The following is a 19,135-nucleotide window of genomic DNA, read 5'->3' as shown; positions in this document are numbered from 1 at the left end:
AGCTAAAAAGTACTAGTCCACATTCTCTTAATAAGTTAAACTTACTTTCCCTCCCCCTGTCTACAAAAGGGGTAGAAGCAAAGGGGAAAAGAGGCTACCAAAAATAAAAAAAAGAAAAAAAAAAGAAAAAAGAAAGGAGAGAGAAGGAGAGAGCGCGCGCGAGAGAGCAGTCTGTGGTCAGAGGCTCAGAGCAGGGCTGAGTTCTTTTTAAGGGTTTAAAAGATGCAAAACAGTTCCTCAAAAGTTCCCTCTCTTCAACAGTTAGTTCAACGCTGTAGCCATAGAAACTCAAGTATATATTGGAGGAGAGATTCTTTCAGGCAGATCCACCGTTATCCGGAGAGCTGCTCAGCATGTGTTAATCCTCAATGATTATGGGTTCATCATTCATGGGCTGGCGTAGCTGCACTGCCTGGATGGGCCGGAGGATAATAGGCTTGTAAGGGCGTCTGGCGGCTCGCTTGGCTTCAGAGGAGGAAAGCAGCTTGCGGATTTTCCTGCAGACAGTAAGGAAGAAAGGAACCGATTACAGAGACCGGACGCTAAGGCATTGTAGGTTTCTCGATTTCTCCAAGTGAAACCAGGCCTGCACACGTAGAGGCTGCTCGCTAAAGGGATGGGCTGATGCTCTTTATTTCAGCAATGTCTTCCCCAGGGAACTCTTGTTTTTTGATTTATAAACCCATCAATGAAGAGGAAATTGCATTCTCTGTTCCAGAATCCTTCCCCCTGCAGAGCAGAAGGCATTCTGGTCCAGCCTCGTAGGACCAGGGTCTCCTGCTGTAAATGTAACATGTGAAGCAGTTATGACAGCCAGTTTCCATACTAATAATTTATTTTGATGCATGCAGACACATCGGTTGGACATGCTGCAGGGAGCTTTGTGGGAATTTACAAAGCCAAGTTACAATCAAACCTCTTCTGGCAATGTTGGTCACTTCCCCACCTGTTAATCCATCTCTCACAGAGCTCTTTGACATTCCCCAGCCCCAAGCAGGTGCACACAGCTGCCTCTTCAAAAGAAACCCGTCACAGCACAAGCCAGCAACATTTGGTCTCCCATGGAGCTACGCCTCAAGGCTGAGCGGCTGCAGGGGAGCTCCGTGACAGCAACTAACCAGTGAACCAATACTGGAGCCTTCCCCCCTCCGCTGGGAATACTAACAGGGTGTCTCCCCCTCTTATTTCTCCTACACTGCATGTACCCAACCTAGAAACAGGTAATATTCACATCTTCTTGTTAGAAGACTAGCAACAAGTCTTATCAGACGCAGGAAGCTGTTTTCTATATGGAGAGAAAGTAAAAGAGAGAGAGAGAACGGAGAGGGGACACACTGAAGTTTTAAAATTAACAAAATAAGGTAGAAAGAGACAATACAGAATGATTACTTGTTTCTTTTTGTCAATAGCAGGCTTAGAGCTAAAGGAAGTATCCTAAAAAAAAACCCAACCAAAAAACACCCAAACAAACAAACCCCACCAGCAACAATGAAAAATGTGCTATGTAATTAAAATGAGGAATTCATTTCCAGAGGATGTTGTGATGGTCAAAGGCATATAGGAAAGTGATAAATGTTCACAAGAGTAGTCTACCAGTACCCATTATACACAGCCTTCAGTTCAGGAACTGGGGCAACAAGAAGGGTCTGATAAGGAAGCACTGCCTACCCTTATAGGCTCCTACCTTAACGATTTTTAACTTACCGTGAGACACACAATACTGCACTAAAGGAAGGGCAGCCACACGCTTTTACAGTCCACAACTCAACCATCTATCTCCCAGAGATAATTTTTACATTTTTGGTTACTGAACATTGTCAGAGTGAAATTTTTCATTTAAAAAGGAAAAATAAAAAAAAAAAAAGACACATTCATGGAAGAAACTGGTCAAAATACTCCCCCCCCCCCCCCAAGTTTACCCTCCCCACCACCAGCATTGACAAATCAACAACTTCAACTGAAGATTTTGAACCAGCAAATCTTCACTTGCTTTTTTTGCCCACTGAGCAGAACAAGCCTGTTACATAGAGCTCACACACAGACAGACAGGTCTTTTGTTTGCTCGGTGTCCTCATTTCTCCAGCGCCTTCTAAAGCTGAAAGGCCACAGGGTGGGGAGAGGAGAGAACAGGGTGGAAAAGTGGTGGTGGGGAGAAAAAAAATAAAATCTTGATGTGATGATTTTTCCAAGACTCGCTTAGCTGAAGTTGATCTACTTTTAGCCAGCGGAGCTTCTCACAGTATCCACACGTACTCAATTAGACACGCTGCCATCAGAAACACGTCTCGTAGCAGTTCTAGATTCTGATCAGGTCACTCGTTGCCTCTGCTTGCATAAATTATAAATGCCGAGTTGCTTACTGTGAGGCTTGAATTCAAAAACTTATTCCTTTCAATCGACCAACTTTTCAAACTGCTCCCTCAAAGCTATCCACTTTTCTAGCACCATTCTCAACAGTGCCACACAAAAGGGGGAGAAGGGGGGGTGTAAAGCTTTAGGAAAACCTACTTTCTGTGACTGAAAACACAGCCTGACCCTCAGCTGGAGGATGATATGCAGATATTGCTGCTAGATTGATTGCTATGGAGCCAAAACAAAGCTCAAATTGTTTCAGAGCTCACAAACAAGTCTTACATTCTTGACGCTGGAATGCAGCAGATGGTTCAGGGAAAAGTTAGAGGTGAACCACCCGACAGAAAACCCGTGCCGCTTACAATGCTACATCGCTCAGGCTTCCCTGCTTTTCAGCAGGCTGCCAAACATCTCTTTTCATCACTCATCAGTCAGCTAAGCAGCAAGGCTGTCAGACAAAGAAGCCTGTTCTTTCTTTTTTTTTTTTTAATGGAAGAGATAAGGTCTTATTGAGCTGATGTCTATCACTGCACTACGATTTCTGCGTTAGAGATGTGCTGGTTGCTGTGGGACTGATCTTTCCTGCCTCGGTCAGTGGTTCTGTATGAGCAGATGATTTTGTGCCCTTACAGAAAGTTGTTCTCATGACCAACATTGCACTTAATGAATATTCTCACTGTTCTGTACAGATCAAAGGGCAGGACCTTGTAGTAGTACTGAGACATTACTACCACGGACCTGCAGTATTTCTTGTGGGTTGGATGATATAGATGTCAAGTGTTTTGTAGATGCAGGATTATGAAACAAGCCTTGAGCATCTAAGGACTGAATTAGAGACTGTATACCCCACATCCGCAATGGCACGTGAATTTGCCAGAGCCGAAGGTCTGTATCAGGATCCCATTACCTCTTTACCACTTCCCTTGAAAATTAAATACTTCTCTCACATTAGTTTCAATTATATGAGGGATCCCACTGCTTACTTTCACAGTGACTCACAGAATGGAAAGATAAGGTAAAGATGTAAGATGGTGTGAAATGCACAGTTGCATTAAAGGCATCCATAGGAACAAGTCTGACAAGGAAATCAATGTCATGTTTCTTCTGAGTTCTAATGGGGGTGTGTGGTGTGTGTGTGTTGTTCCTGCACTGAAATCTGATGATCCAACAGATCAGCGATTAGTAACTTAGACAAACTGAGACCAGTAATGTTCATGAAGCACATCTTTGATGCTAGGCCCACAGAATAGTCACCTGACACTTGAAATGCTTTGCAAGCTAAGGAGGAGGTTGGGGATGTCAGGACTCTGACTATGCACTTCTTGCTGAACAAATGAATACTCAGAGCAGCACCAAATTTAGTAGCACCAGAAGCGACAAAGTACTCAAAACTCCTGGTGTCCTTGGTCACTTGCAAGGGCTCAGACATCCAGTAATTCCCATGTCCACCTCTGCTAGGTATTGGAGGGAAAGGTGAGTGCTTCTCTGCCTGATGGGGCACTGATACTGAAAGTCTTGATAACTCCAGGCTTCAGACACAGACAAAAGCCAGAGAGCACGTCTGCTTGCAGAGAGGGCTGAAGAGCAAGGCTACAGCTTTGCTCTGACCTTCTTCGAGGTCACCCAGGAGAGAGGCATCAATTTCTTGGGAGGAAACCACACAAGCATGTGCCTCTACCTTTATGACCACACCCAGGAGCACTCCTCCCTTCCTAGGAATAACACAGTACTGGGAACACACACACACAAAAGCTTTGCTTTAGGGATCAGGCCACATAGCTTCTACCACTCTGTCAGCAGCCTGTAAAACAGAGTTCCAAGTGAAACTCTTACAAAGAAAGTGTCTTTTACTATTTTTATCCTGTAGGCAGACTAACAAGGAGGACTAGCAGAAGCAGTACCACTAAAGGAGGAAGATGGACACTGCAGGGCTAAATCTCAGTGCTACTGGTGGCAAATATAAATCACCAAAGAAACGAGGCAACTCAGCCCCCAGAAACCCTCTGTGTCACCTGCAGGTTTCAGTACTCAAGACACACAAGGAGAACTTCTGAGAGGTAATACAAGAGACTTCAGTATGCAAAAGGGCATGCAGAGCTCTATGTACAGGAGGCTCTGTTCCTCAGCATCACCCGTGCACCAGAAGGCCCCTATCCTGTTACTGAGACACTGCAGTGGGACTTCCAAAGGCATTTATGGGTCTGAACCAGGTGAACTCGCCACCTCAGTCTTCCTCCCCTTATTGCCCACCTCTTACAGGAGCTGCTCTGGAAGAAGAAGAAATCTGCTTCCTCTGGAATGCAAGAGCATGATTAGGCACATCAGACACGATTAGGTATATCACAGCTTTTATCCACCTAAACACCAGCAGTGGTGTCTGCATTCCGTTCGTAGCAACGTATCTGCTGAAGAGATCCTTGTCTAACCACAAAATCAGCTGCAGCATCCACAAGGAACACAAAAAAAGACCTCCCCTTAAATCCTCTGAAAAGACCAAGTTTCCTACCTGGTTTCTTCAGTGGCCATGTAAAAAACATCATCTGGTGCATCAATCCAGTTCATCCTCCTCCTTTTCACTGGAGGCATGGATCCACCACGAATTAATCGGACTTTTGTTGGGTATGATTTCCCATTGAGCAGCAAGTTTCGGCTTGGTCCCTAACATGATACATAAAAAAGTACAATTATGGACTGCAACAAACCTGCAGTAGCATGTGATAAGCACTCAAAGGAAAAGAGAATTAAAGTTTTCATATCAGTTGTCCAGAGTTTCTGGTAAATATATCCCCTCTTGCCCACGACTGAACACAGAATTCACATAAAAGCAATTGTCCACAAGCAGAAGAAGTTAGGCACCTTCAATATACAATAGGACAGCAATACTCCAGCGACAGGACAGATAATAAATGGAAGGCATTACCAATAATCTGTTGCTTGTGTCTGAAAGATGACATCAAGTTTAAAAGATTGAGCATAAGACGTAGATTTCAGCTACTACTATAAGTCTAGAGCAACTCTATTGATTTCAGGGAAGGAAATCGAGCTACACAGCAAATCAAATATAAAAATCAGAATTTACAGTTATTCTGGTGTACTCAACTTACCCATATCCTTTTTGTTCTAGGAAGGTTAATATTTAATGATATATTAAATATGTTGTTGAAAACAAATCTAGAGCTACAAAGCTTAGCAGCTTTCATCATAAAATCCTTTTAGAATTTAACACCACAGATTTCCTGTATATAATAAATTTGCTTTGCGAATCAACACAGGTATGCTTTTCCAGACCCACAGCAGCCCCGTTCCACTCAACTGGAAAAACATGAATTGTTATTAAGAGAGGTGCAGATGCAAGGGAGCAAAGGATTAAGCTTCTCAAATGCAGCTGTCCTTGATCATTTGAAGTCCAGTTCTGCTGCCCCTCTTCCTGCTGATTAGCACATTGAGAAATCCCACTGAAATCATGACACTGCACGAGTCAGGAAAGATGCAAAATAAGGGCCCAGAAAATTTCGGATGAATAAATTAAAGCTGGTCAGAAAACACCCCAGTAGAAATTTAATTCCGGTATTTCACAGGCCACCCTCCGAGGTCAGACCATCTCCCCAGATGCACCCAGGCTTCCCTTTCTGCCCACAAAATGGGAAACTGAGCATGCACACAAGGGGGGTCTGGCCTGGGAGGTCCACCTCAAAAGGGAAGGTGGGGACATGAGGTACTCAAGTCCTTAAGTGGCAGGTTATGGCAGAAGCTCAACCAAATTTTAACACTATGACTCAGAAAGGGAAGACTTCAGTCTGTCAACTAAGGAAAAAAAAAAAACCCAACAAAACCCTGCATCTGTCTCATTTTTATCAGAGGAGAAACCAAAAAATGATCAATGACTTTTTTTTTGACCAGCCTTTATCAACTGTGCTAAGCAAGATCTACTTCTTGTAAAAAATTAGGGCTTTAGAGCTAAACAAACAAAATCCCACCTTTTAAAATCCTAAGCTCTTTAAAGCTGTTATATACAAGTGCAAAAACGATTTCATTTCTTAGCTGCCCAGCTCCATGTTATAGAAAACAACTTCGGCACCACAGCAGACCACTGAAATACTTCAAGAATTGCTTTTATATTTGAGGTTTATTAAAAGATTTAAAATAAAAAGCTATTCTTACGGGGTTTTTTTTACCACACCCCCCCCCCCCCGCCAGATTTCTCCAAGAAAATCCCTTCATTGGTGTTACGAAGGATATTTTCTCCGCATGTGCTACATACACAGGAGAACAACTCCGGAGAAAGTTCTTGGAAATACCTAGAAGGGGCACCCCTGTGCTTCGAGGTTGCCTTTTCTCTACCTGCACAGAGCAATCTGTTTCAAATGGTACATCCTGAAACGTGGACCTTTAATTTTCAGTTCAGTAGCACACTTTATCAAGCAACCAGAAATCAAGGCAGTTCAGGGGTTTTACCCTAAAACACCTAAAAAGTGTTAGGTCATCACAGATTTCTCCCACTGCACTGAGTTGGTTTATACAGCAGACACAAACAAGTAGCCAGTCTCCTCAATGACAAGAAATGAAGCTGAGTTCATGGAGGAATGCAATTTACCACTTCGTATCAGATGCTCAAGTAACAAACCAAATGAATGCTTCGTTATTACAAGCAGACTAGCATGCTCAAGTTATAGCCTATCCTCATGATACTGCACACTATCCGGGAACATTATTAGATTTAATAATGCTTGTGATCACTATTCAGTGACCATCAGTCATAGCTGCTGCTGATTGACCCATGTCAGAGTGACTCTGCTGACACTAATACGTCGTGGCAGTTCACCTAATGAGGCAAACGCCACTTTATCAACACCAGAAGATCATTTTTGGGAAAAAAAAAAATTATGCTTGAAGTTGTCTCCCATGAGTTTCCCATCAGCCATGCGTAAGGGGGGAAAGTGATGCACAGCCTTTGCGCTGACCCCTTCACACCAAGGTGAATTTCATGAGAAAGCATTTTGCCAGAGACGCATCAATCAGACTGGCTATTTGCTTCTGTCCTTTGATAAAACTCAGCATAATGGATGAAAGGCTAGAATAATTTTTACTGGAAAAAAAAAAAAAAGAACATAAAAAAACAAGCATTCTCAGCAGACAACTTGCACACTGACTTCCTAAAAAATATATATATAAAAAAGAAACTGTTTTCCAAACAAACCCTTCCATCAATTAAACCTTCCTCCTTCAGTGAAACACATTCCACCTAGAAACACACCCCAGAACTTTGCTATAAACAGCCACTCAGTTTCTGTATGAGCAGAAACAAAATGTTCCATTCAAAACAGAATCTCATTTATATATACAGATAGATAGATTTGAGGTTTAAATTGTATTTAACTACTTCAACATTTCATATGCCCCAAAATAATAATTTTTTTTAAACCTTTCAATTAATTGGGAAGTATGACCAGCTGCAAACAGCAAAGACTGAAGTGAAACACTAGGGTTTAATGGGGTGTTCTATCTAGTGCGGGTTAATAATTCTTCTTTTCCCTGTTTTGGTTAAATGAACATTCTCTTACCATTTGTCTGGTTTGTCCGTGGTTAGGCAGACCTAACAAACAGGAAAGAGAATAGAGCTGGTAAGACCATTGCTTTTCCAAGACAGAAAAAAGTACAAAATCAAAACACACGCAGCTATGATTGCAACTGTGTTGTTTTGCTAAAACAAGAGTTGTCTACCAAACTAACTTCTCCCCTCCTAGAAAGGTAACTGAGAAGAGCTTCCTTAACAACATGGTTCGAAGAGCAGAGCCCCCAAGTTAAAAACACGTTCCATTTGCTCAGTCTTTTCTCTGTTTACTCACACCTTTCTTCAAACTACCGCTAAAAGTACACCTCCTCTTTCAGATCTGAGATTTTCCTCAAGTTGTGGGAAAAATCCGACATTCTGTTTTAGTTTTGGAGGAGTTTACTGACATCAAGAAGGAGAAAGCAACAAATAAAATCTTTCCTATCATCCTTGGGTCCCCAGGGAACTCTTCAGCTCAGATGTTAGCTACAAGCTGTTAGCAAACAGACTGTATCTGCTGAACCTACCACAAGTAGATACTTCCACAGGCATAGCTCCATCAGTCACAGAGCACAGTAACTCCAGCTATCACACAAAGCCCTTCTCCAGTAACACAAACAGCACTGTAAAGCACTGAGCACAATGGCTTGATTTTACTAGCTTATTTGCTATACCATCCAATACCCTATCATGCTGCCATAGCCTTGTGTACTGAACTGTACCTATATGAGACCTTGCAGGACACACAAAGGTCTTGGGATATAAGAGAATGACGTGTTGCTATAAGGCAGCAGGGTATGGCACAGAATGGACTGGGAGACCTAATAAGCCTTTTTATTAGCACCATTTAGTTTTCTAAGACACATGCTCCCAGAAAACACCATTTCATTAACATCAGTGCACCAAACCATCCTTCCAGGCCCTTCTGACTGAGAACCAAAATGCCAGTACATCAAATCCAACAAGTATTACAGGACAGGCATCAGCAAATGTTGTCACTGGCTGCAGAAGTTATCAGTATGAATTCTGCTTTCACATTTAAAGCAAGCTTCCCAGGTTCCCGTTTGGCTTTTGAAATTTCCCATTGCCAGCCAGTTCAGCTGTGATGAAACAGCAAAGCTTTTTAAAGAATCCAGGAAAAAAAAAAAAAAGCTTTTACAGCTCGTGGTCTGTGCTCCAACAGATTCCTTGAGACTCTCCTTGGTAAAACCAAACACAATGTACTCACAGCAAGCATGCCAGGAAACACATGGCACAGCAACGTATCGGGAGGAAGGCAGGCGGAACAGGGGACGTTTTCTGAGCATTAAGTATCACGACACCACATTAAAACCAACAGTTTATATCAAGTGTATTTACCATTCGGTAGAGATGTATGCTGTTAGCTACTTCAAACATGAAGACACAGTTTCAATTTTTGCAGTATTTTTGTACCTAAGTATCCACAGAGACGAAGAAATAGTTGCCAGAAAGATTGCCATCAAATCTGTAGAACAGATGTACCAGGCACCAAGCAAGAAGACCAGTAACAACCTTTGAATGTTGACAAAGGCAATGTAGGTGCCAGATAATCACTCCTTTTTACACGGGAGCAGCAATCGCATCCAAAATGCAGCTGTGAACAGCCGTCTGAGATGGATGGACAAAGAGCTCCACGGACGCTGGGAACAGCACAGCCAGCAGGACACAACCTGAACATGTCGGCTTCAGAGCTAAGCTCTAGCACTTGTTCTTTCTTCCCCCTTCCATAACAGAAAGATAACATTTTCTCCATTCACAGGAGCTCCCAGAGATGTAAATCAACTGATGTTAGTCCCTGGATTGAGGCCACACATTTCATTTTAATCACACTCCAGATCAGCTCTTTTCTTGTGCTAAGAACATTCTTGATGCCAGAAAAGCCTAGCCTACAGGAGCAGCTGATACGTGGCTGCTGCGATGACTATTGCTGGATGTAAAAACAGGCAGTAAACAGTGCTACTCCTAAGCACCAGAATTAACCCAGAATATTCCATGGTAAGAAGAGATGTTGAGACTGACACTAACTGAGTGAGGGCTGAGCAGAACTGCTACTTACTCTGAGCCCCAAAGCTTCAGAGCCCTCAAACAGCAAAGAAGCAGTGGTTACAACAGGGACACACCTCACCCGCTAAGCTGTAACTTCTAGGATAAAGCTGCCCGTGACAACTTTTTGCTTCAGTAAAACAAGACACAAAACAAATTTACAGTTTCAATACAACTTATACTTTTGCTATCACATTAATAAAGTATCAATTAGTGTATTAATCTTAGCTATCTGTGAAATTTCCCTTTAGTCACACTTTAATAACTGGAGTTTGAAAGAATAAATACTAAAACAGACACCAAAAAGACTAGCTTCAGTTTGCAATAAAAAAATCACACTAAAAGCATATGCAGCAGAAGCACTGCTATTAAACGAGCAACTTTTACCCACAATAGTCACCAAAGAGATGCAGAGAGACAGCATAACATCTGTAACCCATTGCAGAACAGCTGTCAAGTCAACAGGATCCATCTGTACTGGAAACAATGGATTCTCACCCAAAAGCTTTTGGTGGCTTCTGTGCGAGAGGTAAGGTCTGCGAGACAGGCACTTCTAAGAACTAAACCAATCCTCCTTCTCTGGGTAAGGAGTGGTACAGACAGGTAACTCACCATATGAAACTTAGTCCTCTCCGAGGTGCTTGCTCCATTTTCACAGATCAAGGTTTGAGAGAGACTTCTCACACACATGCCTCCACAAGCGAGTTAAAAAAGTAGGACAGCATATTAATATAAACCAGGAGCAAAATCCAACAAGGTTCTGGCAGCTCCTCTACAGGAAAAAACCCTGTCTTTACCTTTATTTTACAGAGGGATGGCTAGAGAAGTCACAGGGTAAAAAGTGTGAATACTCCTTTTGATGACATTTAAGGTCCAACTGCTTGAATTTACATAGCTCCACATCAGAAACAACACTAAACTCCTCCAAATAAGGAAAAAAAAATAAAACCAACAAAAAAAGAGGTGACCAAACCTTTAAAATCACAAAGTGTAAAGGTCTACAGTGATGAATCTAAGCCCATCCTCTACTCTTCTGCAGCCAAAGAAACTGAAATATACTCTGAAAACTCAATATTAAATGTTTTTTTCCATAGCACTGAAAAAACCCAGAGCCCTACAAAATCTCCTCCCATTCAATTCCTCCCGCCAAAGTCTCCTCTATACCCTGAAATAAAGCAGAAGTCCCAGAGGATAAAATGTAGACAAGGTAAACTGAAGGTATGTCTGCAGATAAGCATAGACGTCCTTTGCCACAGATGATTCTACGTTATTACTGACATGGCAATAAAACAACTAACTCATCACGGTACAGACATTAACAACTGACACTCTCAGAGCATGCCTCCTCCTCTCCCCACAACTTAGTGACAAAGACCTCAGAACTGTTCCTCAAGCATAAGCACAATTACTGAGATTTTGGCTCAAAACCAGACACAGCAGGTTACTATGCCCTAATGATCCTTTCATGCTTCAAGTATCAAAGCTGAAGATGAATATACTTTCACCCCAAAAAAAAGGCAGGTGGGGAAGGACTAACGCAAACAGGAAACACAAGTCTGTTACTACTGTTACTTTGCAGCTTTATCTTTTGGGGATGGGGGGGGAACTACCTCTCAGTCAACAAATCTGTTTCTTTTCCAACAATCTCATATAATTTGAATCTAATGTTTTCAGATTTGTTAAATTTAAAATGAGAGAATACCCAAACTTCCTGCAGCAACTACAGCACCACCGCAAGAGCATGCTGTGGGAGTAGGGAATATTTGGCACCCAACAACACAGAGTCGAGTGGGGAAATCTTCATTTCCCAATGGGAAGCAAACCAGCACATCTGGTCCCACTGGAAGCCTGAGAGTAGACATGTATGCTCTTTGCTGATCCAGTCCCATTCCCCACAAGTCCAGCGATAGGACCTCAGCATCTGAATGGCAGCATTCAAAAATTATTCCCACTGCACAAATTCAGTCTGCTTTTTTGCCAACTCCACACAATACAAAACTGCCATTTCAAGAAGCAGGAGAGCCTAAACCCTCAGCAGCATGCCCAGCTCAGACTGAAGTGCAGGGATATTTCCATGAAGTTAGTACAGCAAGTATCAAGAAGCTGCAGAATAAGCACCAGCCACGACCAATTTTCTACCTGGGTAGAAATCTTCCAGTGCTTTTCCATGCCTGAATGTACACGCCACTGCCTGTATATTTACAGACCATTTCTTAGTTTGGCACAAGAAGTCTGGACAGAACTGACCCTAGTACCAAAGAGGAAGAGTAGCCCAGCTCCCAGCCACTGGATGTAACTCAGAGTTGTTAAATTTATATTTACTTGAACTTACTAACTCTAATCTTCAGCATATCCCTCCCTGCAAAAATATGGGTCCTTCATCTCATGTTAACAGAATTAATCTTATCTTTTTATTTTCTTTTTTTTAAACCAATCAGGACATCAAGCAATTAGTCACAGATGGCATTTTGGTTTTAACTCCTGTTTACCAAAGAGAAGCATCATGCAGAACATGCAATAAGCAGTAACATTCATAAGCACGTCTTCAGTCACAATGAACATGGAGAATTTAACGCACACTTTCACAGCCAGCAAGTTTACTATACTGAAATACATTGCTTTCAAAAATCCATACACTCTTCATATGCATTTTCCTGTTCCAACAGTAATCCTCCTCCTGGGATTCCATCCTTCCCAGCAGTAACAACAACATCAACAGTACCACATTTGTAAGCAAGCTAGAAAAAAAATATAAAAATTCATGCATGAATGAGGCTTGATGAACAAGGATTTCACTTCCAAGTTACTGGTTCACTTGAAGTAGTCTCTGTGTGCTGACATATATACACACATACAGTTTTTGCAAGCTTGTAAGAATGCTTGAGTACCCCTCTCTTTCTTCAACTGCCAAGAGTGTGTTATTGCTGTGAGCAGATTGAGTGTCCACCTTCTAACAATCAGAGGTTATAAACTTTCAGGAATGCAAGTGCAACAAGCAGAACAGAGCATAAATTGTACCAAACACCACCTAGACTAACATTTTCTTAAAATTCTGTTGTACATAAAAACAATGTTAAAATTGCAATTTACTTACCTAAGTAAGTTCCTACCAAGATTGGCAAAGGAAAAGGAAAAAAAAGATTTAAGGTTAAAAAAAGGAAAGATTCACATAGTTCAGAATACAGTAGCCCAGCCCCATGCAACAAACACAGAAACACAGACTGTTTTGGTTGTAATGAAACACAGAAGTGATCACAGTTTTCTGTTGGACAGATAAACCCAAGACAACATTAAACAAACAGTAAATCCAAATGAGAGATTCCACAAAGAAGAGCTTTAATTTTGGATGAGTAAGTAGTGATTTGTTACCCACCTCCTTCCATTAACCCCTGCACATCAACCTCATTGGATTTGGACAGTACTTCCTAAAATGCTTGGTCTAACAGTACCTCACAGATTATGTGTTTGTTTATGCAAAGCTGTACCTTCTGCTAAGAGTATTTCAAGGACCCTACTCATACCTTCTGGGCAGTGACATCCAACTACAATGAGTCAGTAGCTACCCTTGGACAGGTATGTTGAGAATGGAGAGCTGCTATCTAGATCTTGGTGTTGGGTCAGTCAGCCCTATCCACCCGCATACCTGAAAGAGCATCACAGTATATTTTGTCTGACTGCAACACACTAAGTGGTTAAAAAAAGAGGCAACAAAACCATGCACCTCACTGCTTTAGGATTTCCTGATCCAAGCTATGTAAACTAGAAACCACTGAATTATTCACTTGTCTTAGAATTGGGAGTATTACACATCATAGACATACATACATATAGTGTGTGTGCACATATATATATATACACACACACAATACATATCACACAGGTAGATTCCACAAGTTCAGGTTTTGTACTATCAGGGGCATTTGCAGTTCTGCCCTTGCATTGTTATGCATCCATTTCCTCTTATACTAATTACACCTGTTCCCTACCATTGCCTTGGGATAGGCCCTCTCACTCAAACCAACACTTACTCCATGCCATCCATCATAAATGAAATGGTTTTCACTGGCTGATCCATAGACCACGATACCCATCTCCTGATACCATTTCCAGATCTTTCTCCATAACACCGAAAGAAACTAATCACAGTATCATGGCTAAGCTGAAGACAAGTGAGAAAAGTTTCACTTAACATCTGAATACAAAATCCTAAGTACAATTCTCAAAAGTAATCTGTACTTCTGGCATATAATCTAAAGCAAGGAAGTTGCACAGGCACATGGTTCTTGGGGTGTCCAAAAAGCATTTCAAGCAAGTTGTCATTCTTCCCAGCTGTGCTGCTGCTGGCAAGAAACAGTCATTCCTTTACAAAGCACTGAACATTTCCTCTCTTCACACTAGTCAGCATTACTCTGGTCCACATATCAATAACTAAAGCCAGGACTTTTCCCCGGTACCCCATGTAGCACATTATTCAGTAAAGGACCAATACTTCCTGCTGTTTACAGTCATTCCTGGATGGGCAGATTTCCTTTGGCTGGTTATCCTCGACTTTGGAAGGGCAGCTAGCACCACCACTGATAAAGGCAGAATTTTAATGCCACTTACGCAGACAGCAAAATCGAAATTTTCTGCAAGGTCTAAGTCAGCCAGAAAAAACCTTTGAGATAAGTGTTATCACCTCCATAGCCGATGCTAGAGAATTTCTTTATATTCCCACTTCGACAGATGTTTTTGATCAAGAACAGTATTTCCACTTGCATGCTCATCTCTTGATTATTAAACTAATGCCACTCTAGGCTGACGAATGCTTCCAGTTCTAGGAGTTCATTCACATTTCCCCAAAAGGAGGTGAGAAACAATGAACCAGAACACGTTAAATTAGATCAGCATTCCATTTTGGTTTAGAAATCCCTGTAGCAGAAGCAAGGTATTCGAACAGTTAACTAACCTCACTCAAAAATTTGCAGCTTGTTTCCAGCCAAAGTTTTTCTACTGTACCTTCTGGCTACTGCAGCTCATTATTCCATTCCTGGCTAGACTAAAAAGCCCTCTATTATTACACTTCTGCTGCTCCTGTCAGCAGAGACAAACATCTACAACTTCCACTTTGATAAAAGCATTTTCCATTATACAGTGTGTTTTCCAGTCCCTTCACCGTTTTCATGGCTCTTCTATAAACCCTCTCCAATTTTCAGCATACGACCCGCTACCATTTTATCAATGCAAGTTTGCTGCTGGGAAAAGCCTTCCCTTTATTTCAGCTACTCATTCATGTTCTCTCTCTTTCTGCCAATTTTAGACTGCATGTGATGACCCTGAAAAACAAATTTGATTAGATGAAAGCTAACATGGTATAAAAGAGAGAGGAAAAAAATAAAAATCTAACAATGCTCCCTCCCTTCCCCCAGTAGGAATCTGCATAGACCCCATACTGGATAGCTGTAAGGAAAAAAGTAAACAGGGTCCAGAACATAAAACATCCTCTGTATGTCTCTAGAGGAAGTTTCATGGCAAGTTATTGTCAACCAAGCTGGAGAACATGAATGAAAAAAAGCAATAAACTAATAAATTTTTAACATCTCACTGTATTCGACAGCTCATGAGACTCCATGTACTTTTCATGTTCCAAAAATAGGAATCTGCAGGAGTTTGTCCATGCTAATCTAATGCTGAAGGAGAGCTGGGAAGGCCACTGTATGCCTAATGATGCCTCCAATGCGATTTAAAGGAGAAGCGGAAAACAAAACAGGTGAAGGACTACACCCTTCTTATGAAATAGACTGGAGGGAGAGAAGAGAGATGAGATTAGGAATATTTTCCTGTTCTTGGAATTCAAGCACCAGTCAAAACTCTAGGTGCCTGGCTGGGCAAATCATACTCAAAGCTTGAAAAAGTTCAGCTCTCCAGGGTTAAGCAGGGATGATTCAGAAAAGAAAAGTTACTTAGCTGGAGTTACAGTAGCAAGAGAAAAAATGAACAAGTAAACAACAACATTCCAAAGGAAAAATCTGAAGTAGTCTTACAAGGTTCAGCAATTTCCAACATTTCCATAATTAGTTTTAACTAACTCTGGCCACAGCCCGCTAACAACATTCTCCTTTCTTTTTCCCCTTTTCCCAGCCCTTCCTTGCTTCCCATTACTACTACTTCGCATTACTCTTCAACACAGAGTTCAACCTGACCAACCCACATCCGCACATAGACTAGGTGGTCTTCTATCTCCAACCCCTCCAGCCTCAGTCATCGTTTGGGCACATTTAGGAACAGTGTTTCCACTTATACAGGAACTTCACTGATTAACTTTTCTGAGGGCTGAATTCTAACTACCAACCACCCATCGCCCTAAATACCAAGGGGTGGTAGAGCATCAGATGAAAATCTTCCGGCAGTGCTGCCTGAAGGAACACACAAAAACCTACATGAACAGTTCAATTTTCAGCAACGTTAAACAGCCTAATTCTAAATGAAGGCAGGTGCCATGGGAATTTAAATGCTTTAGAAACCTCGCTACTAATATATACATATAAACATTGATCTTAATGCTTTACACTATGCAAAAATACTACCTGCTAGATGGCTCATTGCCTGCAAAGCAATCTCTTGATTTTATATTGCTTTAAGATCTGGCCATGAGGAAAGCCTTATAAACTCATCACATGCAATCAGCTCAGCAACCAGCCATAACTTACAGCATACGTACTTCCCCCACAAGTTTGGAAGTAATAGCCCAGCACCAAAAGGCTTTTATCACCAAAGAAACTTCAGCTAAAGCCCACCATACTAGCTGTCCACTGTCATATATCAGAGACTTTGACACAGTGACCCGTCCAAACTATAAGACATCTTCCAGGTGCCACCAACACAGCACATCAGCAGGAAACAGAAAAATCCCTGGGTGATTCCTGTAACATTGCACTAAGTTAACATCTTCTTGAAAACTATTTCAATGTAGGTGGACAAACTGTCTTCCCGCACTTAAATTTGTGCAGAAAGAATATTTTCAGTCTCCTTCTTCAGTTGTCTCAACACCAGCTTTTCTTTGCAGTATACTCCTGTAATGACCTAAACCAGCCAGTATGCCACCACATATCACTAAGGGGAGAGGAAAAACAGAACAACAAAAAAACCCCCACAATTTCCCATAGTATTTATAGGAACTAGGTAAATGAAGAATCTGACTGGTTATAACAATTCAGTTTTACTCTCACTAATATTTTCTTCTATTTTAGGTCAGTTATAATAAAAAAAATCAGTCATTCTGGATAGATGGGTTTATTTTGGTCCTTTTATACTAACGCATTGGCTCCTAAATCCTGGTCACAAGGCTTCATCACTCTTGCTACCATTCACCCCTTCTTCACAATGGTTCTAACTTGTGCTCTTCCTCTCCTCTGACCTCCTCCTCTTCCTTCCCACCAGCAGCCTCCCAAACTAGTAAGCCTGTATAACTCCACCCAGAGCCAAGGAGAAGTCTCAGCACCATGTTCCCAGTTCCGGCATGGCACAGGAAACCAGCATTAGCCATGCCCAGAGCGAAGTGGCACTGGCACAGAAACTGGTTCCAGGCAAGAAACAGATCCACCAAACTTCCACCATCTGTTTCCCTGTGCCCAGCAGATCTTGATCCAAGTACTTTAAACCTTGTTTCCTTGCAGGTGGTTCCCTTCCCTCTCTGTCTTGGCAAAACTTCCAGCAACCCAGGGTCAGAAAATATTCCAGATGTCAAAATTGCCACGTGACAAACATTTTCCATTCATAAATAAATCTCAACTAACAAGTTTAAGCTGAACTGCTCACAAGAATACCCAGTTAACACTCACTACCCCCACAGGTAAACAGATTCTGGGACTGATTTGTACTCTGCTACCCGGCAGTTATAGGACCAAATACTACTCCAAGTATTTCAGTGGCTGGCTGACAACAGACCGAGCGGATAAGGAAGTAGGTGCTTGGTAAGAGCCGGCCCCTACACGACCACACACATATGCTTCAGAGAAAGATGTATTCTGAGCAGCCTGAACAGGTACTTCACCAAAATCATCTTTTTGCACAATGCTCCAGCAACGGTTATGGCTGAAATGTATCTAATCAAATATGCATACCAGCAGACAGACGTTTTAAAACACTGAAACAAGAATGCTCCATTTCCAGTAAGCAAATGGTCTCAGGATATCAAATCCAGTGCTCTATGCAGAGAGAGCCTGAGGGAAGGGTCAGTTCTTCTTCCCTCCTTTGGGCCACAAGTCTCAGAGCTTCAGAAGTGTGTCACCGGCTGAGTGACTCAGCAGTCCCCTTGCTGATGAGGACATTTAGCAGGGAGCTGCAGGCATACCCATAAGCAGGTTGTAACTAGGAGCTGTGGAAATTCAGTGAGTCACTCCACATCTACATCCCTCATTACTGGACAAAGCTTCCGAGGAAGCCAAACCGACCAGGGCAGTAGGGGTTTTGTTATTCTTCCCAAAACACAAAAGTTAAAAAGCACATTAAAAACTCAGCAACACAGTATCAAGGTATAAATTTCCAAAGAGAGCAAGACAGCAGAACAAACACTGTCCTCATTCTTACTGTGTTTTCCACATGCACTTATATATGCATGCATGTAAATACTGATAACAGGCATCCGCTGTCTCAGCCATTAAACACAAAGCTTAACATCAGGGCATGCAGTGTGGGCCATTTCATGGTAACATGTAAGCTTAAGTTTTTGCATTTGCTTGTCTTATGATGACATTTGTATATCCTAACTATTCAAGATTGGTCTGTTCTATTGAATTTGGTTAAGTGACATCATATGTATGTTTCCTGCATTATCACAAACTAAAGCATCTGAGATCTATTCAGTAGTCAGAACAGGTTAATTTTTAACCTGTGGAAATTTTGGAAACAATTTCTACTGCAAGTAGAGAACACGCAAACAGTCTCTCACCAGCGAGACTGTCCACTCACAGCGGAAAATATAGAGGTTTGAACATGGGACTCAATGTGAATACTGTCTTCTATTTATTTTGGTCAATGTGAATTTAAAGTAGCTCAGGACGCATCAAACTTGGATTTCTTAAAAGTCGAACAGTAAAACAAGACCTAGTTTCAAACCAACCATCACAGCTTTCAGCAGTTTCACAAAAATGCTAGAAAACTGTTTTGTCAACTTGAAGAATTAGTAAT

General features: G+C 41.7%; 1 protein-coding gene across 1 annotated transcript in view; it reads right to left on the bottom strand.

The window, feature by feature from the left end:
* Window positions 1-358: 358 nt before the first annotated feature.
* The window catches only part of MTA1 (metastasis associated 1), an 85,103-nt gene continuing 66,326 nt past the window's right edge, over window positions 359-19,135 (bottom strand). The window contains exons 18-20 of the mRNA XM_059822285.1: window positions 7,914-7,945; window positions 4,859-5,010; window positions 359-497 (exon numbers count right to left, since the gene is read on the bottom strand). Of these exons, the coding sequence (XP_059678268.1) occupies window positions 359-497; window positions 4,859-5,010; window positions 7,914-7,945 (323 nt within the window). The remainder of the gene's footprint in view (window positions 498-4,858; window positions 5,011-7,913; window positions 7,946-19,135) is intronic.

Source organism: Gavia stellata, chromosome 10 (assembly GCF_030936135.1).
Source record: "Gavia stellata isolate bGavSte3 chromosome 10, bGavSte3.hap2, whole genome shotgun sequence".
In the NCBI taxonomy this organism is placed as follows: domain Eukaryota; kingdom Metazoa; phylum Chordata; class Aves; order Gaviiformes; family Gaviidae; genus Gavia; species Gavia stellata.
Note: the sequence above shows the minus strand (reverse complement) of the source record. Positions and strands in the feature narration are given on the sequence as shown.